This window comes from Sturnira hondurensis, unplaced genomic scaffold, assembly GCF_014824575.4.
Source record: "Sturnira hondurensis isolate 20B ecotype Veracruz unplaced genomic scaffold, ASM1482457v3 Scaffold0019006, whole genome shotgun sequence".
In the NCBI taxonomy this organism is placed as follows: Eukaryota; Metazoa; Chordata; class Mammalia; order Chiroptera; family Phyllostomidae; genus Sturnira; species Sturnira hondurensis.
In genome coordinates, this window is record NW_028091637.1 from 4672021 (window position 1) to 4691158 (window position 19138).

The 19138-nt window shown below is 43.3% G+C and overlaps 1 protein-coding gene across 3 annotated transcripts in view; it reads left to right on the forward strand.

Annotated features, from left to right (window-relative positions):
* RARB (retinoic acid receptor beta) overlaps positions 1-19138 on the forward strand; it is a 355682-nt gene that overhangs the window by 188925 nt on the left and 147619 nt on the right. The window contains exon 1 of one of the 3 annotated variants that reach the window (XM_037070723.1): positions 12433-13189. The exons of 1 other annotated variant lie outside the window; for it this stretch is intronic. In XM_037070723.1, the coding sequence (XP_036926618.1) occupies positions 13033-13189 (157 nt within the window). In that variant the 5' untranslated portion in view covers positions 12433-13032. Of the gene's footprint in view, positions 1-12432; positions 13190-19138 lie in introns of those variants that run through there. One more of the 3 variants, XM_037070724.1, reaches the window with a different exon arrangement.

Sequence of the window (19138 nt, forward strand, 5' to 3'; positions counted from 1 at the left end):
GTCATGGGCAATATGGAAACAAATAAATGCACAACTGTTGTTCTCCAGTAAAACTGTTTCACCACAACAGGTGTTGGGCTGGGTTTGGCCTTGTAATCTGCCAACCTCTGGGCTAGTCTTGTGTCGGGCAGCCTTACCCAGACCTTTTGAGGTACGCATTAGTAATTCTGGCATGGACTCATAAGAGACACCTCGGTCATGTATTTGCCACCACACGTCACAACAGCTTCCTCATGTTACTGATCAGACCAGGCAAGTTCTTACACGTTGTTAGTGTTAAGACGGGTCTCTGGCCTCCTTTCCCCCCCAGATTTGATACAAGTTACAGATATGATCGTAACAGAGCTTTGAGGGCTGCCCCCTTCTTCACGTGCAGCCCACATGGCTAGAACTGGCCCAAGCCTGGATGGGAGCCCATCCTAGGAAGCTCCTGGTAATGGTCAGAGTTGGAAGTGAGGGCCTCTTTACAGTTCTGACACATTCTGTCTGTGCCACGCAGAAAAACTCTGTTATATTTTCTTTGAATCTGGAACTTGAGTGGGCGTGGAGATCAGCTGTATTCTCTGCTACTGACCAGTTCTCCCAGCAAAAAAGGAAAGAAGACCTTGGCCCAACTAGGGAAGAAAAGCAGGCCTCTGACCTTTAGACTTCCCAGGGGTTGGGTAATTGCATGAGGGATATTAATATCATCTTCTTCCTTATTTTAAATTAACACATCAAAGGAAATTTGATTAATTTGAATATAGAGATCCCTAAGCTATAATGGCATAAGTAAGGTAGAAGTTTATTTTTCTCAGTGTAATTGTATAGAGATAAATAGTCTAGGCTGGCAGGATAGCTATGCTCCACAAGAACATTCAGGGACTCAGGTTCCTTCCATCCTACTGCTTTGCCTGCTGGGTCCCACAGCATTCCAGCTCTCAGGGAAGGGAAAGAATAGCAAGTGGAATGTGGCAAATCACTTTTTAAGAAAGTGATATTGTTACCGAACAAAGGGTCCGAGGGGGGTGCAATACTTGGCCCACCGAGGGGTGCCAAAAACTGCTACAGAAAACAGGGGCCCCTCCCAAGGACGATACACTAATATCTATAGGGCTCTTCTGTCCGCCGCCAATTGGAAAGACATCTCTCAATGCCAGAGATTTGTGAAAAGGAAACAAAATGTTTATTTAATGCTATTCAGGCCTAATGCCTTCCTTAAAATATTAAAGTCTTTAAGGGTATACACCTACACACACACACACAGCGCTCCCTTCTCCCACTGTCCCAACTCCGGGTACCGTAAATCAGGAAAAGAGCACACGTCCGTTTTTCAGGTCGCTGGCACGTGAGCTGTGTCGCCTGCCTGTCCAGGCAGGATCTCCAATTAATCCAAAGTCATGTGGCACCTTTCACTGGCAAGAGTTCTTTGTACCAAGTTCTAGTCAAAGTCTCTCCTGCTTTCCAGGCCACTCGGCCAAAGGGAGCACGCCAAAGCTGCGTGGGCCTCTTCTACCAAAGCCGCACTCCACCAAAAGTGCACGTCTTTCTTCTTCACCTGGCCGCAGGGATCTCCATTCTGGCAAAGCTGCGTGGTTTTCCCTTTCACCTGGCCAAGACGGGGTCTGCACTCTGCTGAAACCTCGTGTCTCTCCCTCCTAATGGCTACAGGGGTCTACATCTTTCCAAAACAGCGTGGCTCTCCCCCTCCCCTGGCCAAGGGGGGGGGGTCCTCACTCTGCTAAAGCCACATGCCTCTCTCGCAGGCACTCTCTCCGAGAAGCAGCTTTCAATTCCAGCCTGGTTAGCCCCCACTCTGCTAAAGCCACATGGCTCTCAAGCAGGCCCTCTCTCAGAGAAGCAGCTCCCAATTCTCGCCTGGGTAGCAGCCACTCACTTCTCCCTGGCCCAAAACTTGGCCACAGCTCTTTAACATATCTATGAAACCAGTTAAAAGCTATAGATATGTTAAATGACCATTCCAGAGGTTAGCTGCAAAACTGTTGCTATGCAAAACAGCTCTCAATGGCCCTGCTCCATTCATCCCTTCCCCCAACTGACACCTTGGGGGGGGAGAGGTCATCTTAATATTTCCTCCAATATTCCTGTACACTTTGAGTTCTGGACACCATTCCAAATCTTTTCTGGGCTCCCCCCTTGGCTGCACCCTGTATCAATATGAAATGTACACACCGCATTGCTGATCACATTTTGTTGGTATAAAAACATGTTCATACAGGCACTATCTAGCTGCAAAGGAGTCTGGAAAATGTGGTCTCTATCTGGGTAGCCATATGCTCAGCTAAAATTCTATTGTGGATTTTAAAGGGGATTATGAATTCAGAGGGAGGCTAGAGTTGGCAGTTTGCCACATAATTTATAAAACGAGATGAATGTATTTTCTGTCAGTTGTTACCTAAAGTGTGAATAGTAATGTCTAACATATATAATACTTTAGAGATTTATAAACATTTTTCTCATACAGTATTTGATTTTATTCTTCCACACCATCTTCCTTTGAAGTAGATAGACATTATCATTTGAAGCAGACATTATCTTCACTTATGAGATGACTAAGCAAGGCTCAGAAGAATTGTGGAGATACCTAAAGCCACACAGCCACTGAGTACAAAGCCAGGACTTGACTCCGAGCTCAGAGCTCTGCCATTTCCACTCCCAGCAATTCATTTTTCTTAACACCAGCTCCTCTAATGACCTATTTCTTGTCATTCACCAAGTGGAGTGTCCCATCAGAGTGGAAGATCTGACACTTTAGTGTGCAGAGTTAGTACCCGAGGACCTTGATTAAAATGCAAATGACTTTACCCCAACCCTAGCAATTTTCATTATGTGGTTCTGGGTGGGACGCCCTAGACTTGCAATGCTTTGAGAATCATTACAGTGATCTTATATTTTATCATGGCACTTCACTTAAACAGAGAGGGCGATGTTTCATAGTTCTACTCCTGCACTTCCTTGCCCTCCCATGCCCACATGTTATGTTCCATTTTGAAACTGCTGCCTTACGAAAAATCTTTGCTACTCTTTTGAAGCATCTCTAATTCAAAACAAAAAAGCAGACAATGACAAAGTGTCAAAAACTAATTTTGGAAGCCACCGTGGTACCCTCTCACGTGGAAGTGTCAAAGCCCTTGGTTGAGGTACAGGTTGAAAAGGTAGAGGTATATGTATATATCCTGCTGTTTGAAAGGAGAGAGAGAATAATTTTTTCAACAGAAATATTTCTCTTGTATTCATTGTGTTTGTGCGTGTGTGTGTGTGTGTGTGTGTGTAACATCTGTATCGGCAAATCATTGTTTCCCCAACAGAAATTTCAGCGATTTCTATCTGGCCCAAATCCTGCTCAGTCACATTGGCCTTTTTTATTTGCCCTTTTCTCTGTCAGACCCCAGGATAGAACTTAAACTCCATTCCTTCTCCAGTGGCCTCTGATGTATTTGTGACTTTGTACATCCCTTTTGCTAATAGAAACTAATGGAAATTCCTTGGGGGCCTTCAGCTTTCCCTCAGAGTCACAAACTTTTGTGTTGCTAATAGAACTCAGCTTCATTAGCATTTCACATCCTGGATGCTCTTGGAAATCAGTGTTAGATCCAGGGGCACCCAGCCCGACCTGACTATCACACCTGTTTAACTGAAATCTCCAGCGGTCAGTGACTTTGACTCCATCTCTGCCAGTACAACTCACCAGGAAATCCTTTCCAAGGATTCTACAGAAAAGCACATGCACAATCTAAGAAGCTTTACTTTTGTCCCTCTCTGTACTCTGCCTATTGCCTGCCCCAAAGCCATACTCTATCACCGCTGGTGGTTAGATGCTGGGTCAGAGCGTGAAGAGACAGGTAAATGGATAAGTAAATGGGTAGATGGACGCGTGAGTGGGTGGATAACTAGAAGTGTGTGTGTATAGGTAGGTAGTGGGTAAACACCTGGCAGGGTGGATGGGTGGATATCAGGTAGATAAATGACCAGGTGGGTGGGATTGATGGAATGGGTGGATGGATGGAAGGAAAGATGGATAGGATAAAATAGATAAAACGAGTCTTCCATCTTGTACAATACCTTTGACATTTTATTAGTTATAATTGTTCTTACCTTCCTGAGGCTAAATACCACTGCTGCAGAAAACAGCGTGTCATGTCATATATTTCCTGCCTCCCACAGGAGCGGCAGGGTGGGGCTTGTCAAATAGTCTATTGCCATTCTGACTGTCTGCTTTGCAAAGAAAAGAAACCATCCCCCTTTATACTTCACATACTCGCACATGCATGCTTCAGTGCGGTGGTACCTAACCAGGCATACACAGCAAAAGCTCTCAGGGAACTTGCCCTAATTGCCAGTGTCTGGATCCCGCAGCCTGAAATGTGCATTCTGCTTGGAAATGACAGCCCCGACGAGGATCCTCTGCACCTGGTAGCAGTCGTGCCTGAGTAGTATTTGAGCTAGGTGTTCCTGGCTTAATTTTCTCCTTGCAGCTCTTCCACTAATATTTTAAAGCACTTACATCTCAGGCAATGTTCTAAGTACTTTTCACTTATATCACCTCAATTCATCTTTTCTACAGACCTTTAACATAGGTTTCGTTAGGATCTCCATTTTTTCTGATGAGGGAATTAAGGCGTGTAGAGGTTAAGTTACTTGCTGAGGGTCACATGGGTAGAGGGGAGGCTGGGATTCAAGTACAGTCAGTTGACATCCAGACTCCATGGTCCTCCATGACGCTATACTGCCTCTCTGGTTACTGAGCTGACATTTTAAAGCATCGTGGTCCAATAGAACTTTCTGCTATACTGAAAGTATTCTACGTCTGTGCTGTCACATGTGACTTTTGAGCCCTTGAAAGGCAGCTAGTGTGACTGAGGAAGTAAGTTTTTAATTGTATTGGATTTTAATTAATTTAAACAGCAGTTTAAGAGCCAACTAATAGCTTCTGTTCATACGTATGATTTTCCAAAAATGAAGTGTTGAACTAGGAATTAAGTTAGGCATCTCAGTTATAGACATTATCCATTATTAATAATATTAACATGAAATAATTGCAAATCAGTCTGAGAATCTTTTGTGCTTTTTTCCATCCTTGAAAGAGTCTTACTGTTCTTCTAAGTGCTCTGCCAACTGGGTGGCACATCTAATCCTAGCTCATTAGAGATGCATTGAGATGAGACATTAACACAGTTCAAGCAGGATAACACAGGGACGTCATGGGCATGTTGTAGCACGGCGGTGCCATTGGCATCTGTTCTCAGAATCATCGCTAAGTTTTCCAGCTCCCAAATACTGACCTTATGTATTGGGGTGAGTGGGTCGCTGATGGGTATAATGGACTTTAAAGCAAGGCTCGGTGGTGGAGAAAAGGAAGCACAGGGACACTGGGCTCATAGGAGGGCAGAAATGCGATATCACGGCTCTTCCTACGGAAGGAAGTGGAGAGAGTAAGGTAGGAAAGTGGGAAACTATGGGGCAAGGCAGAAGGAGAAGTGATTCTGGATGAAGGGATCTAACAAAACTCAAATGAACATAGGTGGGTTTTCTAGAGAAGGGGTCAAGGCAATGTGGAATTTGGTGATATGTTGGTTTAGAACAGAGTGTACAAACTATAGCCCATGGGTTACGCCCAGTCCACTGCTAATTCTTATGAAGTTTTGTTGAATACATCCATGCCCATTCATATATATATATATATATATATATATATATATATGCATATATACATATGCATATATATGTTTATGTGTGTATGTATATACATACACACATACCTACAATCATTCATATATTATAGGCGGTCTCTGCCCCCAGGGCCCCCCCACAATGCACCCTGTCTACCATGGATGAGAATAAATCTACCAAGACATGATCTTCTTGGGGAGGAGAGATGGCCAATCTCTCAAAGGAGTAGGGCCAGGAGCCTGTTCCTCAATGGGCTTTTATTGGGTTTAAAATGCATGGGAATACAGGGCATATACGTAAATCTCATCAATCTTTGTCAGGCAGTAATGATCAAACAACAGATAACATTCAAAGAACTCTGAGGGCTTATTTTGAATCAGGGTCATATACCTAAAGGTTCATAAAATGTTGGGGAAACAAACTCATTTCATGCTTGGACCCTTATCATTTAAATTGAGGGTATTAGCAAAGTAGGTTTCATAGGATTTTGTGCATTCTTTCTTAGGCCTGATTGCTGCGGGGAACCCACCCTTTCCAGCACAGGGCAGCACCTACCTCCAGCATTGTTTCAGGCTTAAGTCAGGCAGCCAAGAGATTAGGAGACTTCTTGCAGACAGAATGAGGACTCAGGCTATGTCAAAGCCAAGGGGCAAGGGTCCATCACCCCTTTTTTCTATAGCCCCCTGAGTTCTTCCCTGAGGGCCCCCTCACAACTGTGCCTGTTGTAGGTTGTCCCTCCTTTGAGGAATCTTACCCATCATTGTCTGACCAGTCATCCACCTGGGGCCAAGCAGGGTAAAGTAAAAGGGGGACAGGGGTGGCATCCGTACAAGGAAGATGAGCTTTGTCTCCTTAATGGCTTATGGTCCCAAGGTCTTTTTACTCAGCCTTAGCCATGGGAGATTACAGCTTCTGAAACCAGGCAGGGCAGTTCCCAAAAATATATATGTATATATAATGTGTGTGTATGTGTGTGTGTGTAAAATGTATACATCTGTGAGCTATGGCTCCCTTATATTACAGTAGCAGAGCTGAGCAATTGTAGAAGAAACCATATAACCTGAAAAGCCTAACATGTTTCCTATATAGACAAACTTTATTGCTCCATGCTTTAGAACAAAAGGAGAATACATTTGAGCACAACCATCCAGGAGTACTATATTGTATAGCCATCAAACTGTAAAATGTACATCATCTTTGACCTGGCAATACTACTCCTAGAATTTTATCCAGCAGATGTGTTGGTACACATATGCACACGGCTTCTTAAAACACTAAAAAATTGGAAACAACCTAAATGGGTAGTAGCTGGACACTAGTTAAATGAATTACAGCACATTAATGTAAAGAAACACTATTTACCTTAATAAATAAATCTCTATGTACTCATTTATTAAATGAAAAAGTTCTGTTTATTAGGAAAAGATGACCAAGAAATATTGTTAAATAAAAAACATTACAGAACAATATGTATTGTTTGATTACATCTGTGTAAAAGCCACAAACAGTCCCCGCAATGATAAACAGGTATATGCCTAGCACCTACCATAATGGTGCACATAGTAGGTACTCAACATTTGATGAATGAACACATAGAGGAGTTAACTACACATTTTCCCAGAAAGTACCCAGTCCTATACTATGAAAAATAGAGACATTTATTGGAGAAGATACAAGAAACATTGCACACAGGACAATGATACCTCAGCCCCCTTCAAAGTAGGCACCTCGGGGCTTCACACAGTTCTCCCAATCACCTCAGCTGCCCCACCACATTTTCCTGAGTCCTGTCAACAATCTGCAACCTCTTCCCTTTCAAAGGTGGTTTTAGTTCTGAGAAAAGCCAGAAGTTGCATGTTGCCAAATCTGGGCTATAGTGGGGCTGAGTCACCTGGGTGATTTGATGTTATGTCAAAAAAATTCTGCACAGGATGTGATGTATGAGCGAGTGTGTTATCGTGATGTAGCTACCATTCACTAATTGCCCATAGTGAATAATCGGAATAGTTTCCACACAGTACACATGTTCACTCACTGGGGGGGGGGCGTCTACCATCCCCACGGACTAGTACAGTGAAGTCATCATTGTTCAGTCATGCACATTCCAGTCCACTCTCCTTGGCGGCCAGGTTGCATCGATGCCACACAAACTGTTCTCATTATATTAACCATGGCTGGACTCTTTCTGGACAGACTATATTTTATATACACATGTATATGCACACATACATACATATATATACTTTTCATGTTATATCTTCTAGACTAGACTCTCTGAGTTTTTATGACTATGTCTTACCTTAACAAAATCTAAATTAAAAAGGGGGAAAAGTAAATCAGAGGAAATAGCCAAAGATAAGTGTCTCCCAAGTTGAGCATTGAGATGATGCCAGCGGCAGTGACTGTCAGCTGAGAAACAGCTGGGAGCTTATTGCTCAGTGCTGAGGCCTTCCGGAGGGGATGTATTTAAGTGCTAAGTTGGGACCACCAGAAATTGTTGGGCTTTAAGAAGTTTCTTTACGAGCCATGTGCAGCAAAAGCCGAGAAGTGCTAAAGAAAACAACTCAGAAGTGTGAAAGAGAGAAGTGTGCCCCTTGTCCTGGAGTGAATGATGTTCTTAAGGAATCAGGTGGGAAGACTTACTTGGAGAAACTGGACAAAACAGGAAGCTGGGGAGGAAGGAGCCAAATGAAGGAAGGACACAGTGGCCAACACTCAGGGTGAAGTGTTTGAGGGAAAACACATGCTTCTTGGGGTTCTGAGAGGATCCAGCCGGCAGTGGTGCACAGAGCCACCTCTCAAGTTCATGTTTCGGAAGTGCTTGCGTGTCCTCTGGTATAAGATGCATGGACATGAACAGTCCAGGTACATTAGCAGGTATTCAGATGGAAGGGCCCGAAACAGTTCCTGCGTGTTGATGGACGTTAGAACTTCCCCCATCTACTGACATACAAGCAACTCTTCCTGGTGCCGTGGCAGCCCAGGGAACCGCCTCGGCATTTGGCCTGGGGTGGCCACACATCTCTGCCTTGACTTCCCTGCCGAAACAGACAGTACTCAGTGCTAACCGTTTGTTTTCCTGGCAGAATTGTGGCAAGAGGGATTTATAGAAGATTAATGGTAAAAATAAATAAATACATATTTTTAAAAAAACTTGAAAGAGACAGGTGTGTCTTTCTAAAACAGTCAGTATCCACCTCTCTCCACATGCCCTTCCCCCTGCTCCTGCACTTTGCATGACTTGTTCCTGGGGTGGATGTGCCCACACCTGTAAGAACCACTTTATTTAGACATCACACAAAGCACTTGACTGGTTTTGAACACGGCCGGCTGTGATACCGCTACACAGGGATGCCTGCTCTTTCTTCACAGGACTCTCCAGTTCAAACATGTTTGCAAAGCGTGATTCATGGCGCTTCTTTCTGGATTGTCCAGTGGGTAATTGCTGTACACAAACCAGAGAAACAGATGTAGACCCTGAACCCTGGCTATAAATTTTTGTTTTATGATTATGGCTTTCAAATGTGCTGTGTCACACTGACAAACACACAGTTATTCTGAAACAAAATGGCTTTTGGTCTCAAAGTTGAGCTTTTTTTGTTTGTGGTTGGAAATACACGTATTAGAGTTTCTTGTATCATGGGTCAAAGACGGGAAGCACAGGTCCTTTCGTTCAATGTCATTTAGGTGATAAAATGTCTTAGGAATTTAACTCTTGTTTGTATCAATTAGCCTATGGTTAAATTGGTTGTTATACATCATTTTGCTTACAGTGGAACATTTTGACAACATTAAGTGAGGAGATGACATATATCCAAATCTTATTTTATGCTGTACCAAGAGGATATTTGGGAAAGATTTTTTCCAACTGTTTGATTAATCTTTAAAAGAGGGGCCCATGATGTCAATTTCATTATCAAGAAATTAACTAGACCACTTCTCACCTTCTACCTAGTCATTAATCTTTATAGTACATGGATATGTATTTAAAGAACGGGCTTAATTCTGTGTCTTTCCTTAATTTTACTGAAGATGAAAATTTGGAGTAAGAACCAAGCTTTCAAGAAGTATAAGAATTAGAGTCCCTGAGAAAGAAATGATAAGAAACATGTGGTTAAACTGTAGGGTTGCTTTCTAAATTAATGCTCGGATTAAATAATAGTTCTAATAATTGCTTTCAGCATAATTAATTCATGATGAGAAATGATGAACTGACTGAATACTGTTGCATTATAAGAAACCCATAGTATTCTGCTCACAAGGATTTAAATACTGATCGTTCATCCGAAGGCCTAAGTTTATTTCTCTACAGTTAAGAGGACCCTAAGGTGATTATAAATTTTAAATTTTCTTGGGCAAAGGAGAAAACACCAAACTTCCCACCCCTACAAAGCACATACTTTATATTGTCTTTGCATTACGACATAGTATTTGAGAGAAGGAGTTTGGAAGCCATTGTGTCTCTTTCGAGATGAGGCTGGTTCTTTCGCTTAAGAAATGACAGTGAACAGGATTCTGGGTACACTAATCCCATCCTCATTTCCCTGGGACCAAGGCACCCTACCCCCGGGAGGGTGTGGAGGAAGGAGGTGCTAGGCCTCTCCTGGCAGCAGACATGCATCCCCCCACCTGACAGCGTTGCCTTGGCTGTCATCTCTTAGCTCCTCCTGCTGCGCTTTCATACAGATGCTTCCTCCTCCCTCCCCGAACCACTGGTCATCCATTTCCAGTATCAGGTACAAAATAAGCCCAGTTTCCAAGGGACTCTGAGGACCTCAGATAAACATTCAGAGCTGTAAGTCTCATGGACCACGTAGAGGTGACCACATCATATGGTGCTGTGTGCATCTTCACAACTATCTTAACGGCAGCGTGTTAAATGTTTTGTAAATTGTGCCATGCTCCTTGCTAAAAATGCGTGTTTTCTTTGTGTTAAAGGGTTGCCTATAATACAGCTCTGTTACCAAATGAGGGCCCTATAAAAAAGAGAGAGAGAAAATAACAAATACGTAGATTCAGCAAAATCTCACCCCTTTATCACCCTGAACTTTTCAATAGCAAGAACTCAGCTTGCTGTGCTGAAAATTGTGTTAATGTACCTTCATGAAAGGATCTTTGACTTGGTAAGTGTGTGCGATGCATACTTTTCATGTTACTCCAGGAGTGCCACTTAGCAACTCTGCTAGACAGCAGCAGAGGTGGGGGGGCGGGGGTGCGCCCTGACAAGCTTTTTAAAAGCGCGCATGCCAATGCACATTCCAGCACTGTCCACAAAAGGGAGATTGGAGCAGCGTCCTTCCCTGCAAGGGGCTAGGAGGCTGTCCACTTGCCTACCCTGTTTTGTGGGAGAATTATAAGTAAATATTAGAGAGGCGGTGGAGGGGGTAGGGTGTTTTAATTCCTCCCCAGAGTCTCCTCTCCTTGAGGTGCAGTGGGCAAGTTATGCAAAGTGGCTGCAGGGTGGTTGGGTTCTCCCCTCGAAAGCCCTGTGAGTGCCTGAGTTTATCTGCGAACTCTGCGTCTGTCTTTCTCAGTGTTTTAAGACTCAGTTAAAAAGCTTCTCCTTCCTCTAGGTAGGGTCAGAGTAGGAAGTACAAAAATATTTTTTTTCCCTTAAAACTATTCTAAATAAGTGCCAGATTGGGCAGGGGCTAGTATTACTGAAAACTGGCCCTCACACTTAAGCAGTTTTCAAAATATGTGTTTAATTCGGCCGTGGTGGTGATTGTGTGATCAGAGAGGCCACCAACAGGTTGTTGGGGTGCCAGGCTGTGGACACAGCGAAGTAATTTCTACATTCGACTGGGATTCCAGGGAGCTGAGTTCTAGTTAAGATTCTGAGTTGTATGATCTCAGGCAGGTCTCAGGCTCCCTGGGCTTTTATTTCCATGGTTAAAAAATAAGCTAATATTTGTCCCAGGCTGTGTCCTAACTCATACAAGCACGATTTTCTTTTTGTGCTCACTGCAACCCATTGGGGTGGGTAGTAAGTAGTATAGCTCCATTTTACAGGTGAGAAAACTGAGGCCCAGAGAGGCTGCATTCCTGTCCCAGACCACACAAAGGGAATTGGGAATCTAGTTCAGCTTGACTCCCACATCCATGCCCCTGAGCACTGCCTGATGCTTGCTCAGCTCAGGACCCGGAATCCTGTGTATCAAGGACTGTGTGTGTTTGGAGCGGGAGTAACTAATCTTGACTACTCCCTAGGCTGTCTATAGACTCGGGAGTTTTTAAAAAGTAACTGAATCCAGAAAGCTGGCTTTTTACTCCGGAGCAAATGCAATGCCTTCGGCCAGGGCTTGCAAGAAGGATAAAGGGGAAAACACTATGAAATGGAAAGTTTCTCATCCCAATCCTTCCCTGAGGGGTAGCTGTTCTCTATTCTACAGTTTAGGGCTTGCCTGTGCTTTTTCGGGAGTGGAAAAATACATAAGTTACAAGGAATTTAACAGACAGAGAGGCGCACAGAGGAATTTAAAGGGTGGGCCGGGGGCTAGAGGGTGGGCGGAAGGCGGGGGTGGGGGGGGGCGCATGGGGGAACACTCGCTTGCAAAGTAAGCGTCTGCAAATAAAAAGGTGAAAAGGGAGAGAAGTTGGCGCTCAGCGTGAGCTGGGAGCAGTGTCCTGGCTCCTCCCCTGCTCGTTTTAAAAGCACTTCTTGCATTGTTTTTAAGGTGAGAAATGGGAAAGAAAGAGCCGGCTTGCACGCTCGCTCGCTGCCTGTCTCTCTGGCTGTCTGCGTTTGCAGGGCTGCTGGGAGTTTCTAAGCTCTGTGAGAATCCTGGGAGTTGGTGATGTCAGACTCGTTGGGTCATTTGAAGGTTAGCAGCCCGGGAAGGGTTCACCGAAAGTTCACTCGCATATATTAGGCAATTCAATCTTTCATTCTGTGTGACAGAAGTAGTAGGAAGTGAGCTGTTCAGAGGCAGGAGGGTCTATTCTTTGCCAAAGGGGGGACCAGAATTCCCCCATGCGAGCTGTTTGAGGACTGGGATGCCGAGGACGCGAGCGAGCCGGGCAGGGTTTGTCCGGGCACCGTCGGGGTAGGATCCGGACTGCAATCTGAAGGCTTTTTGCAGGCATTGGCTTGGAAGGAGAACTTGGGATCTTTCCGGGAACCCCCGCCCCGGCTGGATTGGCCGAGCAAGCCTGGAAAATGGTAAATGATCATTTGGATCAATTACAGGCTTTTAGCTGGCTTGTCTGTCATAATTCATGATTCGGGGCTGGGAAAAAGACCAACAGCCTACGTGCCAAAAAAGGGGCAGAGTTTGATGGAGTTGGGTGGACTTTTCTATGCCATTTGCCTCCACACCTAGAGGATAAGCACTTTTGCAGACATTCGGTGCAGGGGAGATCATGTTTGACTGTATGGATGTTCTGTCAGTGAGTCCTGGGCAAATCCTGGATTTCTACACCGCGAGCCCGTCTTCCTGCATGCTCCAGGAGAAAGCTCTCAAAGCATGCTTCAGTGGACTGACCCAAACCGAATGGCAACATCGGCACACTGCTCAATGTAGGTTTATTTTTTTCCCTTCTTCTACCAAGAAAAAAAAATTAATTGTCTCTCTTGCATGCAATAAAGACATTGGCAACAAACTGCACTGGGAGCAAGACAAAGGATTTAATGATTTAATGCTGAAAGGGTGTAATATGCCGGCGTGTGCATATTGATCCCCTCTGCTGAAAATTTCCTGTTAGGTGTTTTCTTCCCAAACAAGCCCTCCCGACCCCCGGCTCCTCTCCTTACCAGCCTTACCGTCTCCTGAAAACGGTTTTAAAAATCTGTGTGTGGGGGTGGGTGGGGGGCGGAAAGTAGAGGGTGACCACAGGACTTTGAAACATTCTTCAAGTCAGGCAGTTGGGCACATTGTGCAGTTTTTTACTAAGATGTTTGCAGGGGGAATTTGACTTTGCTGTTCTTTGGATTAGTTAACCAGTTGTATATATCAGCCCCTCCCTGTGTGTTTCAGCAGCCCAAAGTAATTAAAGTATAACATCTTCCTTGCGAGGAATTTTGCCCGGTTGAGATGGCTTGCAGCTCCTGAAGTTCATAAACCACCAGTTAAAGCTGTAGCCTCCAATGTTTTCCTTGCTAAGGAAAAGCAATATTTCTTAGCATTGACCCTGCTGCCACCTTTCCGAGTCACTTTGTTGCTCTAAGAAGTTGCTGTTTTGCTAGAAAACTACTGGCAACGAACACCCCTTGCGCTGAGCCATCCATTATTTTCTGTATCTTGCAATTCAGCCAGGAGCCTGGACGTTGGTTATAGGAAAGGAAATTAAGTGGGGTAGCCCAGTTGTTTTTTTATTTTTTTATTTTTTGATTGACTATTTGGTTATCTGCTGCTGACACCATGCCGAGGCACGCATCTGGTCAACAGTAGCCTGGCTGCATGATTGAGAAATGACCAGAAGTCCCAGAAAATCCCACCTTCGGTGGCCGTAGTGGGAGCCTGCAGGATGCATCTTCGCCCTGACAGTGATTTAGATAAATGGCCAGGCTATCTATCAAAATGTTTTTAGTACTTTAGTTGACAATTCATTGGAGCATTAGCCTGAAAATGACATTTTAAATCTTTGTTTTCAAAAAGGTCAAAGTTTAACTGGGAGAAATTGAGTTTTCCTAATAACATGGTGGCTTGCTTATCTAAAGAGAGAAGAAAAAGGAGAAGGGACACGGACAAGATTTAAACTGCCCTCTCTGAAACTTTTCTTAAGGATAACGACTTGCTTCTTGGGCCAGGAAATCAACAGGTTTGGAGCTGAAAAATCAATAACCATTTGATGCCAACAGCCTGGCTGTCTGACTCAGTATTTCATAGAGTCATAACCAGGGCAAAAAGAATATCGTTTTCAGAAGGTGTCTTAATCCCCAGCTGCTCCCCAAATGCCTTTTCTTTCCTGCTGCTTTTTTTTTCCAGAGAACTCAGAGAAACTTAAGCATTAAAAAATAATTTTCCAACCCTCTACCAGATCTTTTAGACCTATCCTCTCAAGCAATGAAAAGTGTGAACAACTTCACTTGGGTGGGCAGGAAACCGGGGCGCTCTCACATTTTTTCTTGTAGGAGAAAGTCCTAATGAAACATTTTTTAAAGAGGGAAAAATATGCTCCAGACCCTGGCATAGAGCTGGTAGACCTCATAGAGCTTTTACAAGCAGACATTCCCCTTTTGTAATTAACCCTCCAAACATGCCCCTTAAGTTGTAGGAGTGGGGGGAAAAGCTTTGTTTGTTCTTGAACAAGTTAAACAAGGGATTTGCCTTATCTGGGAAGAGGAATGGTAAATGTGTCATTCGCCCAGAGCCAGCCGATAAGCAAGAAGTGTTGATAACAGCAGAGTTCAGCTAATCAAAGAAACTTGCATTAGGAAAAGTAAATAAAGACATTTGACAAAGGGATTTCAGAAATTCCAGTGTCTTATTTTTGTAAGCAGGGCAATTAGTGCGTATTGTGGTCAATTTCACAAGGGCTTGGATCCCAGGCCCCAACTTTAGTTTAAATGAACAAAGTGTAAATATTGCTTATGCCCCATACAGAGCTGCTTTCTCCTCCATAAACCAGTTTATGACTGGTCAGTTTAGGTGATCAAGCAATTAAGTTTTTAAGTGTAAACAAATATTCCAACAAATGTCTGCCATGCCATGCTGGGTTCACGGTGACAAAGCTAGTTAGGGCTTTTTGAATAAAAGCAATCAGATTAGGGCTACCTTTCCATAAGTAAGAACATAAAAGCCACAGCCTTTTCATTTTCCTTAATGAGTGTTTTGACGAGAAGTAGATCTGTTTGTGATCTCACTGTAGAGGAAACAGTGGGCAAGGAGGAAAAAAAAAACGTAGTACTAAATTCCAACCAAAACTATTTTTTGTTTTGAGATCCTACTGATTTTTTGGTGGTGTGTTTGTGTGTGTGTGTGTGTGTGTGTGTGTGTAGTAATTAGAGTAAATCTTTTGAACATAAAACATCAGAAGCTTTTTTTGAAAGGTGTTAGAATGTTCTTTTTATTATCATTTCTTAAAAAATTGTGAAGACAGAAAACTGATATGCCACCCAGCTGCTGCTGGGGCAGGGCCCGTGAATTGCTGGTTATAAAAATGCGAAGTCAGGATTAGTGGGCTACTAAGGGAATGTGGTATAAATAATATGATTTAAGACTGTCCCTGGAAGGTATGGAGTCTCCGAGTTTCTGTTCAGATGCCTCCTGGATTATCTTGGTTTTAGGCTGCTCCAGATGTTTTCAGCATTAATTGCTCAGTGGGCATAGGATAGGTCCGAATATTTGTGGTTTAAATATAGTTGCTTTCAGTGAAATGGTGAGTGCTACAATTTCTTGGCCTTTTTCCCTGTCTTCTCCCTACTCAGCACATCAAACGAGAAAAGAAAAAAAAAGAAGTCTTTTTGAACTAATACTGTCCCCATTAATGAGAAATAATCTTTTTAAAACAACAACAAGAGTGTGGCTATGTGTGATTAAGAAATGAAGTCAGTCCCCTTCCCAAAGCCCTGGGACCTGAATTTTAAGTATTAAACACTACCTAAATCCTCTCCTAGTGAGATATAAATTGGGGTCAAAGTGGCAAAATCAAAGATACCCTCTGAAAGAGAGACTAAATAAAGACTGACAGCCACCGTATGAATTGAATGGGGTTTTGAATAAATATTTCAGTGAAAAGGCTCAATTGTTTTTCTAAAGTAGGACATAATTTTCTGCTTCTCGGCCACATGACGGTGGTAACTAATACCATCAGAAAGAAGAGAAGAAAAGGACTTTTGCTTAAATCTCAGAGTGCAGGACAGGGTCGGTTGAAAACAAGTGGGAGATTCTTCCCTGTAGAAAGTTTTCTTCCCTGTAGAAAAAAAGAGATTTACCAAAATAAGAATTGTCAACATCCAGATAATTTGGTGTTTTGGGTAGGGAGGTATGGACAGGGCACTTAGAAGAAAACAATGCATGAGTTTAAATTTTATCACCAGAAAAGCGTAGATTCCAAAATTAAAACAAAACAGTAGGAGCGGTAGACATCTGTCCGCTTAAACTTCGCTTATGGAATTGATTTGGAAACTCTGGTTAGCATTTGATTCTCCAGTCCAAATGCAAAGCTGTTGCATTGGAACAGGCCTCTTTTCTCTCTTTTTTTTTCTTAGTAGATAAATGACCAGAATGGCAATTTCTGATAAGTTAGCTGACCTGAATCAGAAGTTTTCTTCTCATTTTTGGAGGCCTGGCTTTGACAATATAACACCCAGTCAACATTGTCATGAACTTTTCTTTACAGCACCAAAGTAAAATAAAGACCTTCCGCACATCAGATATTTATAATTTACTTTCAACATGTCAAGCCCCTGATTTGGCTGAAAGGGAAAGAAAACCTTACTGTTTTCTCCTTTATACATTCCACAGGCATCGATAAAGGATTTCAGAAGAGAAATGCATGGTAAATGATAAAGATGATAAATTCTGCTCTCAAGGAATTTATAATCTTTAAATCCACCCCCCAAAAAAATTTTTTTAAAGGCTTGACATTTTTAGTTAGAAAGTGACTCTTGGGGAGGCAGATGGAGACATGAAGCCAAGATGCAAAATAGAAGTCGCACAGGACTTGTTAAATAATATGCACCCTGTTCATTTCCGAACATCTTAAAAAGAATCTTCTACAGAGTTTGAGTTACGTGTAAGTGCCAATAAATTAATCCTTAAGTGACATTTTTATACTTTAAATGTTCTAATATAAATTCAGTTAACTATCAATTAAATAGACTATTTCGGAAATGGGAGTTTTGATGAAGGTTAATCAGAAAAGTCTTGGCTAAAAACCTCTCCAAAAGATATTATGGAATCTTGCCTTTCAAATTATAGGGTACTTACGGCCGTCATATATCTCTGATTTTCTAGAATAACCCACTTTCAAATACACTGCCACAGTTCCCACATAAATCATTGAAATATGCCAGCTATTTCAATATTACGACATCTCCTAGGCTGCCCCTTGAACTCAGGAGTGGCACAGACTGTCTTTGTTTGGCTTCTATGGTCAATCTAACTAGAGTGCTCACAGCTTAATTTTCCCATTCATGCTGAAGATCTCCTTGTGAATGTGAATTCTGAACCGGAATTCCTTTGGTGGCAAACTACAGGCCTGTAAATAGCAGACATCCCTTGCAAATGGATTTAAGTATTATGATGGTGGTTCTGCCTCCAGCACTTGTGCCTGCGTTGGGAGTCAGGGAGGGGAGAGAATTATTGGACTGAGTCACTATGAGTGACTCTACAGGGTCTGGCAGAGAAGTGAGGCTTGCTTGAGTGTGGTTGGTAGGGTAATAATGTGGGCGTAATAATTTATAGCTTTAATTTGAACATTTCACCTGAAATGTCATATGGTGTGAGTGAGCATGATATTGTTATATTACAGGACTACATGCTTATGATTTTGCAATAAAGGATTTTGTAATAAAACAGGGGCATTATTTGTGCCAGACCCGTACCGACCTCACCTTAAAAAGTTGGAATTGGGGTTGAGGGAGAGAGGAGAGCAAAGTTAACTCAGGTTGCAGATTTATCAGCCTTCTGTCTGTAAGTGGCTCGGCCTAAGTACCTCTTGTTAAATAGCAGATGAGATAACCTGCCCCATCTGTAAGATCTAATAACACAGTCTCATCAGTCAATGTGTTGCCCCAGATTCTCCTCTTCCTTCCCAGCTTCCTTACTTCAACATCAAGAAGCGTGATTCCTGTCCCATCTCATCCCCCTAGGCCCCTTTAAAGGAATTTTTTGAAACATTGCAGAAGTTCTCTCTACCAAGAAAGCAGTAGAGGGTGAGTCTGCAGGTATTATGTTATTTATCCTGAGCTTTCAGAGCTGCTTAGATAGGACTTCAAACGGGCAATGGAACTGCTGACTTGATTCTTCTCCAGCCTTGCAGGGTGGGGAGCCGAAGGGGGGGGGGGGGCAGTTAGATAAGACCCTTGGTCCGCAGCGTGATAAGGCGAGGATAACAGGAACTGACATCAGCGGGGCGACTCGGCCTGGCCCAGCGTTTCCTCCCGCCAGGGCACGGGGAAGATCCCAGGAGCCTCGGGCTCCCTCCCGTAGCAGCTGCTGAAGTGAACCAGCTCAGAGTGGGAGAAGAAAGCTCCTGTTAACAGGGGAGATTGTGAGTGACAGTGCCCTTCATTCCCAAAAGGAGATTGCTTTAAACAGAACAAAGAATAACTTGGGGTGGGGGGGGAAGTGATTTTAATAAAAACAGACCTAAGACTGCAAGGGCAGTTTAACGTTGTCATGTCATAGATATTTGTTTCCTGGGAGTCAGCGGTTTCCCTCTGATGTCTCACCAGAGTCTGCCCAGCAGTCACCAAAAATGACCACCGACGATTCGTCCGAAGTCTCCATACCGAGCGAAATGGGGGGGAAGTCACATTATCAGAGTTAATCCCTTGGACTCCTATTTACTTTTCTAAACC